This window comes from Equus caballus, chromosome 14, assembly GCF_041296265.1.
Source record: "Equus caballus isolate H_3958 breed thoroughbred chromosome 14, TB-T2T, whole genome shotgun sequence".
Taxonomy (NCBI): domain Eukaryota; kingdom Metazoa; phylum Chordata; class Mammalia; order Perissodactyla; family Equidae; genus Equus; species Equus caballus.
Genome location: NC_091697.1, coordinates 89,587,194 through 89,600,913, shown reverse-complemented (window position 1 = coordinate 89,600,913; position 13,720 = coordinate 89,587,194). Strand labels below are relative to the sequence as shown.

The following is a 13,720-nucleotide window of genomic DNA, read 5'->3' as shown; positions in this document are numbered from 1 at the left end:
CACCTTTGTGTTATAAGCAAAATTATGTTTTGTATATTTGATATATAAATAATTTCCAATATTTTGTATATTTGAATTCATTACCATAGGACTTTTTTTGTTTTTTAGTGTAGGTATATAGTTTTGGTTATAAATACACTTACACTGTGATTTTGTTTTTAAAAAACCTTGAAATACAACCCTTAGCGCTAGATAAAAGTGATTGATTTTTTTAATAATGTGGTCTTTGCACTGTTAAATATACATATTTTTTCTTTTTTAATACAAATATAGTAAACTCTGGGTTTTTAAAGTACTTGCTGAATTAAGATCCAGCAGTATTAAGTCAACCAAGTAACCAGTGATCAGTTACTATAAAAACAATATTTTTAATAAGTATATATTATTTATATATGTAATTTGTAATATGTAATATTACCCTTAACATAGATCAAAAAAATAAATAAAAGCATCTATAAATAGCTTTTTGCAATTAGAATTGAAATATTTCCTCCAAATGTTTTTGGTTTTTTTTTTTTATCATGGCCCTCAAATCTTTTTAGAATGTTGAACCCAGATTTGGTAAATTGCATCTCCTTCCTTTCAAAGGTATCTAAATTGGATCAAGTGAAAATTAATGCATAATGGGTGTTAAACGTTAGTAGGCTAACTACCTAGGAATGTATGATTTAGTTCTACCAAAAAATGGAAGTTTTAAAAAAACTGTTCTTAGCACTTCAAGCAGGTAAATTACACTGAACTGAAAATCTGGAATCCAGCTTTGAATTTACACCTATTATACTATCATTTATCTTAATAGTAGATGAACTAAAATTTCTAATGGTTCTCCATTCTTCTGTCCTCAAATGAAATAAATAGTCATGTTGAAAAAATCATTAATCTTAAAGTGGTGACAGATAAAAAGAATTTAGTTTGTTGTCAGTACTTTTCAACTTAAAGGTTAGGTCAGCAATGCTTTATGTCATGACACTGATGAATTTTTCTAATGACCAGAATGGTTTGATTTATAATAGTTTTTTGTTTTTGTTTTAAGGAATATATATATCTTGGGTATCTGACTTCATCTCAAAGATGCGTTTTTCTACTTTGCATTGTTTCTGTCTTACGACATAGAAACAAAATTACAGAGCAATAAGTAAAATTGGGTAAAATTATAATATGTATTTTAAAGAGCTTTCCATGAAATCTTAAAAGCAGAATTGTGAAGATGAAAATTGGACAAAGTGATAAGGGGAAAAATGGTTAGGAATCATTCTGGTTTAAAGGAATCAAAAGGATAAAGATTTCTAGATGCTGTTTAATATATTGTTAGTGGAGGTATAAAATAAGAGAAAAGGCACGTAGATCTCCTAATCTCAGGAATACACTGTGTGCTTGAAAATTTTGAATGATGTTCAATAAACTGGGGTCAAGATAAGTGTTTTACAGAAGGTTCTTTTAGTTGAAACTCTATCAAAAATAAAGAATAAAAATACCAGTTTTAATGGTATCATCAGGAATAAGCTATTTGGCAAGTAATATTCAGTCCTTTCTTCAAGATTAGGCAAATCTAGATTGCTCATTTCTTATTTTCCCGTGATTTCAGTTCTTTAACTCTTCAAAATACTTTTAAGTTTATACTCAGTCATGTTATTGGCAGAAATGGACTTAAAGAGAGGTTGAAAGACATTTATAAAAAGTGAGTGAACTGGTTCCCTCAACGCCATTTTTCCTGATTAATTTTAGTTCTTTCTTAAAAATAGAAACTATTTCAATGTAATTAAAAATTGTTCAAGTAAAATTACATAGGGAAAACATTGTAAGCAAATACATGGCTCAGTGGTTGTATTTGTGATAGAATTATGAATATTTCCTTTTCAGTTCAAGTTTGTGATTTGTATTTGTTTATATTATCATTAACCAATTTATTTTTAAAAGTAATGCTCCTGATATAAGAATCAGTCTTGAACTTTTTATAGCATTGTCTTATTTAAACTGGCTTCTTCTAGATTTTTATTTTATTTTATTTTTTTTTTTAAGATTTTATTTTTTTTCCTTTTTCTCCCCAAAGCCTCCTGGTACATAGTTGTATATTCTTCGTTGTGGGTCCTTCTAGTTGTGGCATGTGGGACGCTGCCTCAGCGTGGTTTGATGAGCAGTGCCATGTCCGCGCCCAGGATTCGAACCAACGAAACACTGGGCCGCCTGCAGCGGAGCGCGCAAACTTAACCACTCGGCCACGGGGCCAGCCCCAAACTGGCTTCTTCTAGATTTTTAAATTATAAAGTACATTTTTAAAATGTCACTTTTCTTAAAGGTAGCATGTAATTAAACAGTATCATGTAATGCAGATCTCAAATAATAGCTTGCATTATAAGCCCCTCCTTTAAGAGTGAATCTGGCTTATTTTACTGCTATGTTTCTCTTGTTTTCGTTTTAAGCCCCTTTAAGGTAGTGCCTCACCATGTTGGCTGGTGTCATTCATTACTCTTTAGTGGGATTTTTACTTTTCTCCCCCAATCCCTCCCAGTACATTGTTGTATATTTTAGCTGTGGGTCCTTCTACTTGTGGCATGTGGGACACTGCCACAGCATGGCCTGATGAGCGGTGCCATGTCCATGCCCAGGATCCAAACCGGGGAAACCCTGGGCCGTTGAAGCAGAGCGCGAGAACTTAACCACTCAGCCACGGGGGGCCGGCCCCTTTAGTGGGATTTTTAAATTGCTAAAGATCAAACTTCATGTAGATACCATGTGGAGTCGTGATAGCATATCTTCAGTATCAGCCTTTTCTGGTTGTGGAAGTATTCATGGAACTGAATAATTACTTGTTCTCTGATTTTTTTTTTTCAGGTTCAACACCAGAAAAGCAGGGTGAAACTATAAGATTAAATGATGACTACATTTATCAAAGACTGTACCTTAAATGCCTTTGAAGAGAGTTCACTACTATGTTATTAAATTGAGAATTTTTTTTCTTCTATTATCATAGATCTGGAGAAACTTTTCCTTTTACTGTAGATTTTATTATTTACAACATTAATGCGGATACAAGCAGCCAGCCATCTACTGAGAAAATTCTGAGTGAAAGTGTCTTGCTACTGTTCTCTAGGGCTTATTATTTTAAACTTCTATGAAGGCCAGGAAAATGGCTTCTTGTAAGGTGCTGTTTTAACTAGTATACTTCAAAATACAATACTTTAACAGTTTTATATAAATACACTGGATATCTACATCATAACTGCAATACACTGGAGAGTATCACATCAGTCTGGTTTTTGAGGGAGATTTCTCACCTGCTCGTCAGAGTTGTTTTCAGTCATGGAGGAGATCAAGTACATGTGCATTCTTTGTATTAGCATCATAATTGCCACAAGAATGGATGGGGTGTACCTGGTACCTCACCCTGTAAGAGTTAGTGTGCCTGACTCTTAGTTAACTGATCAAGTGCTGGTTGTTTCAGGATACCCTCAAAAGGTTTTTGTCTCATAGCTGAAAAAGCAATTTTTTCATCCTACAGGGAACTTTAAAAAGTGGTATTCAACAACTTCAAACAAATAAAATGGAACACCACATCTATTTTAAAACTGCTTATTCAAACATACGTGGTGTTTGATTTTACCAGGTGGGTTCCCATGTGCTTCAAAGACCCTGCTATGGTTTGCTAGTTCTGTGTGTTAATGGAATCTGCAGTTTGTAAGTGTTCCAGGACCAAAGGTAAAGGGTAGGTATACCATTTTATAAGGTTGGGTCAGAATTTGGGTTAGCTCCCTTCCCTATTATACAACAAAATCACAAATGTTATCCCTCTCTGTGTAATAGAAAATAGACACAAGTCGCTATCACATTTTTCTAAGAGTTTATTAGTTCTTGACATCGATAAATTCTTTTCCATGGTTTCAGTATTACAAGTTATATGCAGATTTTGACGTGTAATTGTCATAATCACTACTACATAAAGGAAGAATGTTTTGTGGAAATGATGTAGAGTTTACTTATAAGGTTTCCAGTTCTCTGAAAAGATCTCTGAACTTGGGACAAGTATTGGCATTTCCTTCCCCTCGCCTCTCTTCTATGGTCCAGCTGTCTCAGTTATTATGCTGGTCTGTTGTCTCAGGTGTGTCTCCCGTAACCAAGAGACAATTAAGAGTAGTTGCAGCCAGGTGTGCACCTTTTTCTATGCAGTTAGCATCTCCCCTAAACTTGTTACCATTTGAACTCTAGCAAAATAAAATGCCTCAAGTTGACTCGTGCCATTTTGAAGCCTGTCTTTGACTAGAAAAGTGGAACTGAGCCTTTCCTCACTAGTAGCAGTGAGAAGCCTACTGAGCCAGGATCCTGCATCTCCTCAGATGCATTCCTCCTGAGAAAATAAGAGGTGGTTCGCAGGTTCACTCATGGACTCTCAGGTGGGTCACTCCTTTTCTCTTTTGAAGGAGCACGGATGAATCTATAGCAGGGGAGAATTATGTTACAATTTTATTTTTGCTACAAACAAAAAAACTTTGGCACAGCTACTTACCTACTTCTGTTTTCCTTAATACGATTAAGCTTTCATCTTAATATAGTAATACTTAATTGACTAGAGCGAAACAGTGCATTTGGTTGCCTTTGTTTAAATGGCGTCATATAATTTTTCAGTGATATTTGGAGACAACCATCATATAAATAAAAAACCTGTCTACAAAAATACTGCTTGTGTATGTGATAGAAAATTTTGTTGTTAGTTTAGAATGTAAAGGAAGGAAGAGCTCAATAAATTGAAACTCATTTGAGACCGATTACATATTTGATTGTTTCACTTTTTTTGGTTCTTAACCCAGATCCCTTTGGAAAAGCACAGATATAATCATTAAATTCTAGCAAATATTTCACAGTGTTAGTTTCTACAGCATGTGACCACTTTAATAGTTTTTATTTGTATAGTGTTCTTACATAATGAAAGACTTTCCTTGCTGTTTCTGAAATCTGAGATTCAGCTGGAATACATCTTATGACGTGACTGCCACTGTCAAATGTAGAAACTGAGGCATGAGAGGTAATAGTTTCACCAAAAAAAAAGGATGTTTTATGTTTTTTTATTTTAGTGAGTTACACCAGTCATCCTGGGGAAGAGAATTATAATTGAAAGTAATGACACTATTGTAAGTATTCATTACATTATTTTTTATGTGGGTTTAATTCATACTTGATTGAGCAGTTAGAAAAGGCTGATTCTAGATACTCTCATCAAACAAATGAATAGGCATCTGTAAACACACACACATACACACACACTGATATTTAAATAAGCATTAATTTAATAATACCTGAGGATTTTGCAAGAAATGATGGTGCTCTTAACTTGTATTTCTGGAGCATCAACTTCCTTATATATATTTTTTTATTTTATTTTTTTGCTGAGGAAGATTCACCCTGAGCTAACATCCGTGCCAGTCTTCCTCTATTTCATATGTGGGTCACCACCACAGCGTGGCCACCAACTAGTGGTGTAGGTCTGTGTCCAGGAACCAAACCCAGGCTGCTATAGCGGAGTGCACCAAACTTAATCACTAGGGCACAGGGCCAGCCCCTGAACTGCCTTATATATTTTTTGGGTTTTTTTTAATACTAAGTACAAAACTCAAAAATAATACATTTAACAGGTATATATGTTGAAATTAAAGCCTCTGAATAAGACTTGCTAATACAAAAGTAGACTACTTTTACCACTAGAGACATTTGGATATTGAGATTGAAGTAGAAAAAAAGTTCCTATGGTCCCTGGATAAGACAGCTTACCTACTGAACTTTTCTTCACTTTTAAATACAAAATAAAATTCTATAAGAGATACTTTGAAAAACATATCAATTAAATTTTGCTCTCAGTAAACTTTAGCTCCAGATTTCATTGAATACATCATTGGTTTGACCATTGCCTATGACAGGGCAAGTCATAGTAGGCACTCAACAAATATATGACAAAGCAAAGTCATTTAAAGAATCTCTCAATTCAGATTATCCTAGTGCATAGAATGGTTCAAAAATAATTTGGAATCCGTACAGGAGCTATCAGTTTGAGTCTGTGGAACAGTACCAGAATGAACAGGAAGTGCTATGTTCTTTTTATAAATAAAAAACAAGTTTAAGGGGCCGGCCCAGTGGCATAGCAGTTAAGTTCACACATTCTGCTTTGGCGGCTGGGGGTTCGTCAGTTGGGGTCCCGGTGCGGACCTACACACTGCTTGTTAAGCCATGGTATGGCAGGTGTCCCACTTAAAAAGGAGGGGAAGATGGGCACAGATGTCAGCTCAGGGCCAGTCTTCCTCAACAAAAAGGGGAGGATTGGCAGCAGTTAGCTCAGGGCTACTCTTCCTCAAAAAAACAAAAACAAGTTTAAAATATGCATTTCTTATGAATTATCGCAATTAATGGCAATAATAGTAGTTTGGAATATGAATGACCTTCAAAAGATACTGAGGAATATATTTAATAGTTTACACAACTACTATGTTTAGCAGTCCAAATAGGTGTTAGAGTGACATCCAATCTCTTAAGGTATGCTTGATTTACAATGCAAATCTCTCAAAATTAAATCAAGATAAGCAGCTTTCAAAAGGCAGAATTGTGCCTACTTGAGAAGGGGAAAGAAACAGTTATAATTCTGTTAGAGACAATCCCTTGTTTTCAGCCTGTGAATGCAGTATTTCTAAAAGTAATGAAGATTCCTCTGCATATCACTTTAACACCTCAAGATACTTCTTACTCCTCTGTCAGCTTCACTGGATGCTCACCCCTCTAAAGGTACTGAGTTTTATATAACAACAGTCAAAGTTTCAGGGAGAGCCTTGTTTGTCCAAACCAAACCTGGGTTTTTTTAAGTGAAATGTCATTTATAAGAATATGCACACAATCCTCTATCACTCCTCTCTCAACCACCAAAAAAAAAAAAAAAAAAGGAGTACTGATTATACTTAGAAAAGATTATTTTCTTTGTATTTAATGCAATGAATGTATAGTCAACATTACTATTGAACTAAACATCTGAAATTTGATAGAATGAAACAAACAGAAATTAGTCATCTGTTAATGGTTACTATCCACTAGATACATCTGAGTTGTAGAATATCAGGCTTGTAGACATTTGAGTAGACACTGTCAGCACAGAACGTAAATCTCACAGAAGGTATAATCAAAAGTTATTTCAAACAAATTATCCCATCAGTAAACTTTCTGTAGTAACATCAACTTCATGGAGTATTCTGTCTTAGCAACAAACAGTGATGGTATGCGGATGTAAGCGTGTCATTATAAACATGATGCACTAAACAGAACATATTGAGGTCAAACCTTTCTGTAGAAAGGGAATTTAATTGACGTTCTTTCAAGCATAGTGTATAAACAGATCAAAATAGTTCTATCATAAGAAATAGTATTTAACAACATAGCTCTAAAATAAAAATACTTTAAAAACCAGCTCTGATGAGATTAAGTTTATTTTTAAAGAGTATTCCTTTAGAGTGAAATATATATTTCTTCTGGCTTTTCTACATTTTCCCAGCTTAACCCCCACCTTCACCCTATCCCAGTCTATTATTAATAAAATGTAAAACATTGTCTGCAGCAGTTTCAACCCAGCTTAATCCCCTACCAAGTCAGGGAAGTAAGGCATTCTCACCAAATTCTCTCTCTCCAGAGGTATACTCCCTTGATATACCAGGGAGTTAGGTACAAAAAACCAACAGAAGTCTTGGGAATGCAATTTTTAAGTACAGAGTCTATAGTAAGTAGTGAAACATTTTTAAAGGCAAACTCCCCCTCCCCATAAGCAGTTTATTTTACAAAATAGGTTTTCATGCATTCATATTATCAAGAATGATTATTTTTTTTTCTATAAATGAATGTAATGAAACACTGGCATATCACTTAGCACACTGCATTCTCCTCTACATTAAAATTCACACTAATAACAAAAATCATACTATGCATTAAAGCATTTCAGTAACCTAATGAGAAAGCAGATACTTTTTTTTCTGTGAGAACACTTGAGTATTCAATATTATGAGATGCACAGAGGCAGAATCTGACATCGAAAGCAATACCAATTTAGTTTGCTAGTAGTTTTGACAACTGAACTGGGTTGCTAATTTGCTAACTCAGTACAAATTAAAGTAGTGTAGGTATAAAAATTCAGATAGGCAATCATTTATAAACCTGGCAGTATTTATGTGTAGTCCTGTAGAGATTTTAAGGTTTTAGAAGGAATGATAGAAGGTTTGGAAGTTTTCATTGTAGGATTTCAGAGTGTGGAAGATTGTCTTGAGGGGGTGGATATATCTTCACTCATTAGCTTAAAATCAGCCTAGTCATATCTAAATAATTGCACAGGAAAGAATGTCAGGATCTGAAATCAGACTCTCTGTTAAATTGAAATGCATCTATTCCAAACTCAGGTTTGGGGATCCCCCCTCCCTTTTGAAATGTATAAAACATAGAAAACTGTAATGGATTACTTTTCAGATAAAAAATAGTCACATTAAAAAAAAACTTTAAAATCAAATTGACAATTACATTTTATGTAGATTCAATCAGAGCACAGCTGAGCATTTAATCTCATATTCTGGTTCTTCCACTTGGAATTAGAGAAGTGTATATAACTCCCAACGTTACCATTCTTACATTTGTTGTTCTAGTGTGGTGTATTAATATCCACAGCTAACAAGGCTTTCACACAGCAGTAGCTAAACCTTTATCAAATTGATTCTGTACAATTGAAGTATATTTTCAAAGACATATGCCTTTGTACACTATTTACAAATTCTCTCTATCATGATAAAAAGGTAAAATAAATAAAAAGCAGAAAGAAAGGAAATGCTGCTGAGGCTGAAGGCTTTTTCTTTTATCTTCCCAAAAAGGTGCTGGTCTCCTCAGTGCTGGGAGCTGGCTAGCCAAGATTGTTTTTCTTCCTTTTACATGGGCTATGAGAAGGATCTGGTTTCAGTTCTTGGTATTGCACCTGTTTAAACAGAGTTCAGAGAAAGACTGGTCAGATGGCCATTTTCTGGCAAAGGAAGGAAAAGCAAAGGAATGAGAGACTGCTTGGGGGAAAAAAAGTGCTCGCTCTGGAAGCTGTATGAGATCTGCAGCTGGGATGCAGAAAACAATAGAATGATAGAGCAAGAGTCAGAGGGAAGTCCTGCCAGAAACTACAGGAGAGCCCTGATGTGAACTTTGGTAACAGTTCACCGTCCATAACACATTCCATTAAAAGCAAAACCATCTCCATCTCTTTTGAAGGGCTGGATAATGGTTCTTTGCAATTTATTGTTTGTTTACTATAGGCTTAATCTCCATCCAGCCCACTCTCATGTCTGATACCAAATCAAAAACTCAACTGAAACAAAGGAAAAAGGCATTGCTACAACTCAGCTTCAAGATTTTGATAAAAACATTTCTCGTTTTACTCTGAAAATAGTTGATGTTTAATGAGCGTTAACCTCAAAGGATTTCAAAGATGTACCCCAGTCTTTAAAAAACAGTCATTCTTCCTCCCCGCCCCCATGGATATCCAAAATATGCATCTTTAAAACTCAATTCGTGCAAGTTATGCAAAGAAGTGTTTTTCTCTCCAATGTCCACTGGCATACTTTGCTCTCACCATCTAATATTCCTGTTTCTCCCTTCACGTAATGGTGACTTCCCTTCACAAACTTCAGCTGAAGCTTCCTTAGAGGAGGACTGTCCTTGACAGCCCTGGTAGGTTCTTCATGCAACTTCTTTCATTCTCATTCCCCATTCTTCTCTGTAAGTTCTTCTTGGATAACCTAACTGCACTAAATACCTGAATGGCAAAATCTGCTACAGGCTGTAGTAACTTTACCTGGCTCTTCTGAAACCTTTGAAATTAAAAAGATATAAAAGTTCAAACCCAATACCACACTACATTAAAATAATAATAATAATGAAACCTACATACCACTTGTACATCTGAAGGGACTCTGGAAAGGAAGTCAAGTAGTTCATTGTTATCGATTGCATACGGACTCCGAAGCTTTTTTGTAAATTTATTGATGCCTGAAAGAGTGAGAGATCAAACATTATTGAAATCTCCAAAGTTTGGAGTTGTATAAAACACATTTCTGGCAAAAGTGTTGCAGTGATTTGAAGATCTAGATTAAGTTGCCCTTAAGCCTTGACTGAATGAACCAATACACCCAGTTTTTTCCCTCCCTCTCTTCTTCCTTCCTTCCACCATCTCTCTCCCATTTCTGTCTTTCCCATCTTCCCTTGTTCCTTTGTCCCTTACCTCCCTCCTTCCCAACTCAATGGCTGCTCTGTTTTTCTCCTTATACTTCAGTGGCTTCTTCTCAGCAAGAAAGGCTTTCTATTTAGGAAACAAAAGGCACCTCAAAAATGAGCAATGATGTATCTTGCTTTTCCTCTCAGGGTTACAGTACTTAGAAGCCTTGCCTCAGTGTTCCATCTATGATGAAACTTGCCTCCCTACATTTTGGATTGGGATTGGTTTTAAGGCAAGAAGTCAGATTTATTGTTTCCCCTTTTTCAAAAGATAGACCTTTTTGGGGGGAGAGGAGGCTGTTGCTGTAATGCAAGCTAAATGTTTAGAAGACTTGTGACCTTGATTTTTTTCTCAAAATGACCTGAAATGAGTTTACCATCAGCTTTTTAAAAAATTAAAACCTCCTCCCACAAACACACCAACTCTATGGCCCCATATGGAACAACATCCTCTGAAAAAAACTGAAAACTGGCTAAGCAACAACTACATATGAGGTGAACAAGAAAAGGCTCACATCAAAGTGGGTAGGAGAGGCTGAGATACAATCTGGCCATAAACCTTACCCCCAGCACAGCAACCCACAGTAGGGAGGAAACTCAAAACCCAAAGTTTGTCCCTGAGGAGTGAAGTGTTTGAACCCCACATCAGGTACCCCCCAACTTTTAAGACCTGTACCTGATAGATGAGCCCCTAAAACATCTATCTTTGAAAACCAATGGGGCTTGCAACCACAAGACCCACAGCTATAGTGATTTGAGAAACAGCTCTTAAAGGGCTTGCACGCACAAAGTCAGCCATCCCAGGGCCCAGGGTGGAAGTGACTGATCAAGGGATGCCCAGACTTTGTGTGGGGAAGGCTCATTTGTCTGTCTTGGAGCATTGCCCTAGGGGCAGGAATCTGATTTGACACACATTCGAGGCCTGCTGGGGTGCTCTCTGGGGACAGAGACTGGAAGGCACTATCTTTGCACTCTCTCTTGCCTTGCTATAGCCAGTGGGTGCCACTATTTTTTTTTTTTTTAACTCTAGGCTTTTTCTTTTCTCTTTCACATCAGGTGTCATCTCTATGCTGTCCCTCTGCCTTGCTCGAGCTGGTTGGAGCCATCTTCATACTCTCCCTCTACCACACTCCAGAGCACCAGTATCTCCCTGAGGGGAGCTTTTACATATGACTGTTGCCTCAGTTTTACATCTGGTTTTAATTCTACGAAGCAGTTCAAGATGGTGACATAGAAGGATCCTGAACTCACCTCCTCCCATAGACACACCAAATCTACAGCTACATATGGAACAATGTCCTCTGAAAAAGACCTGAAAACTAGCTGACCAACTCCTTCAAATTGGGCAAACGAGAAAAGGGACACACTGAAGTGGGAAAGGCTGAGATATGATCTCACCAGAAACCTCAGCCCCAGCATTGCGACCTGCAATCAGGAGGAGTTCAGAAACCTGGAGCTTCTCCCTGAGGAGCAAAGGGTTTGTACCCCACATTGGGTACCCCAACTTTTGAGACTTGCACCTGGGAGATGAGCCCCTAAACCACCTGGCTTTGAAAACCAACAGGGCTTGCATCCCTGAGACCCAAAGGACTGTAGTGAACAGAGAAATGGCTTCTAAAGGAAACCGACTCACTTGTCCCAGTGCCCAGCGCAAAAGAAGCCATTTGAAAAGTACACAAATATTATGTGAAAGAGATCCATTTGTTAATCTTAAACTATCACTGGAGGGGCAAGAGCCGGCTAGGATACTCTCCAGGGATGGAGGCTGGCAGGTGCCATTTTCGCACTCTTCCTCTACCTTGCTGAAGCCAGCGGCAGTATTTTTTCTTTTTCCTCAGCAGAGGCCATCTTTACCCTCCAACAGCAGGCACCATCTTCATGCTGTCCCTCAGCTGCACTTCAGAGCACCAATATCAACCAGAGTGGAGCTTTTACGTGCATCTGGTGCCCTGGTTTTTGTGACTGCCACCCAGGGGGTGACCCTTGATTGCCTAGCTCTGGTGGCTAGGGGGCTTGTTTTCCTGGGTCCCACAGGACTGTAACAATTAGAGAGAAAATTCTTGGCAGGCTACCACCCCCAGGGGACTACAGAGACAGCAGACTAAAACACACCCCTAGTCTTTCTGTGAAGGAGACCTATTTGCTTGTACTGTAGCTTCAGCCTAAGGGGCAGGCTTCAGGTTTGGCACACATCTAGAGGATTGTGGAGGTGCTCTCAGGGAACATAGGCTGGGGGTTGCCATCTTTGTGCTCTCCCTCTGCCTTGCTACAGCTCACTGGTATTTCCAAGAAACAAGCTTATACACTCATCTGGAGCCCTGATTTTTGTGGCTGTCTCCCAGAGTACACCTCTAGATGACCTGGCACTGGTGGCCAGCAGTGCGTATGCTTATGGTCCCACAAGACTATATATATTTGCATACTTTGAAAGCTGTTGCTTGAAGTTCTGGCTTTCAATCAGCCTGACACTAGGTGCTGACTGAGATCCTTCCCTTTGGGACACTGACTGGTCTTGGCACACCCTCAACTACTGGGAGCTATTAATAATAAAATAGGCTGCTTGGGAAATCTCAAAGATTTGAGAAACAACCAAGAGCTAGGGCAGAGTTGAGAAATAAGCTTCATCTTCTACATGAGGGCACTCCTTCAAGACTGGGAGAAGTGACTGTTTTATCTAATTCATTGAAACCAACACAGAGAGTGAAGCAAAATGAGGAAACAAAGCAATAAGTTCCAAATTAAAGAACAAGATAAAACCTCAGAAAAAAACCTTAATGAAACAGAGATAAGTAATATACCTGATAAAGAGTTCAAAGTAATGGTCATAAAGATGCTCACAAAACTTGGGAGAAAAATGGATGAACACAGGGAGAACTTCAACACAGAGATAGAAAGAAGTCACAGAGCTGAAGAATACAACAATTGAACTGAAAAATACACTAGAGGAATTCAATGGCAGACTAGATAAATCAGAAGAAAGGATCTGTGAACTTGAAGATAGGCCAGTGGAACTCACCCAATCAGAGCAGCAAAAATCAAAAGAATTTAAAAAGTGAAGATAGCTTAAGGCATTTATGGGACAATGTCAAGTGTACTGACATTCATATTATAGGGATCCCAGGAGGAGAACAGAGAAAGTGGTAGACAATTTGAAGAAATGATGGCTGAAAACCTAACCTGGGAAAGGAAACAGACATCCAGGTCCAGGAAGCCCAAAGAGTTCCAAATAAGAACCCAAAGAGACCCCCACCAGGACACATTATAATTAAAATATCAAAAGTTAAAGACAAGGAGAGAATCTTAAAAGCAGCAAGAGAAAAATAACTTGTTACATACAAGGGAACCCTCATAAGACTATCAGCAGATTTTTTTTCAGCAGAAAATTTGCAGGCCAGAAGGGAGTGGCATGAAAGAAAAAACTTCCAACCAAGAATACTCTACCTGGCAAAGTTACCATTGAGAA

The 13,720-nt window shown here is 37.4% G+C and overlaps 1 protein-coding gene across 29 annotated transcripts in view; it reads right to left on the bottom strand.

Annotated features, from left to right (window-relative positions):
• Window positions 1-6,926: 6,926 nt before the first annotated feature.
• Window positions 6,927-13,720, bottom strand: part of MCTP1 (multiple C2 and transmembrane domain containing 1) — a 499,995-nt gene continuing 493,201 nt past the window's right edge. For all 29 annotated transcript variants that reach the window (XM_023617967.2, XM_023617972.2, XM_023617969.2 and 26 more), the window contains 2 exons: window positions 9,935-10,032; window positions 6,927-8,974 (listed from right to left, as the gene is read on the bottom strand). In XM_023617967.2, coding sequence (XP_023473735.1) covers window positions 8,903-8,974; window positions 9,935-10,032 — 170 coding nt within the window. In that variant the 3' untranslated portion in view covers window positions 6,927-8,902. The remainder of the gene's footprint in view (window positions 8,975-9,934; window positions 10,033-13,720) is intronic.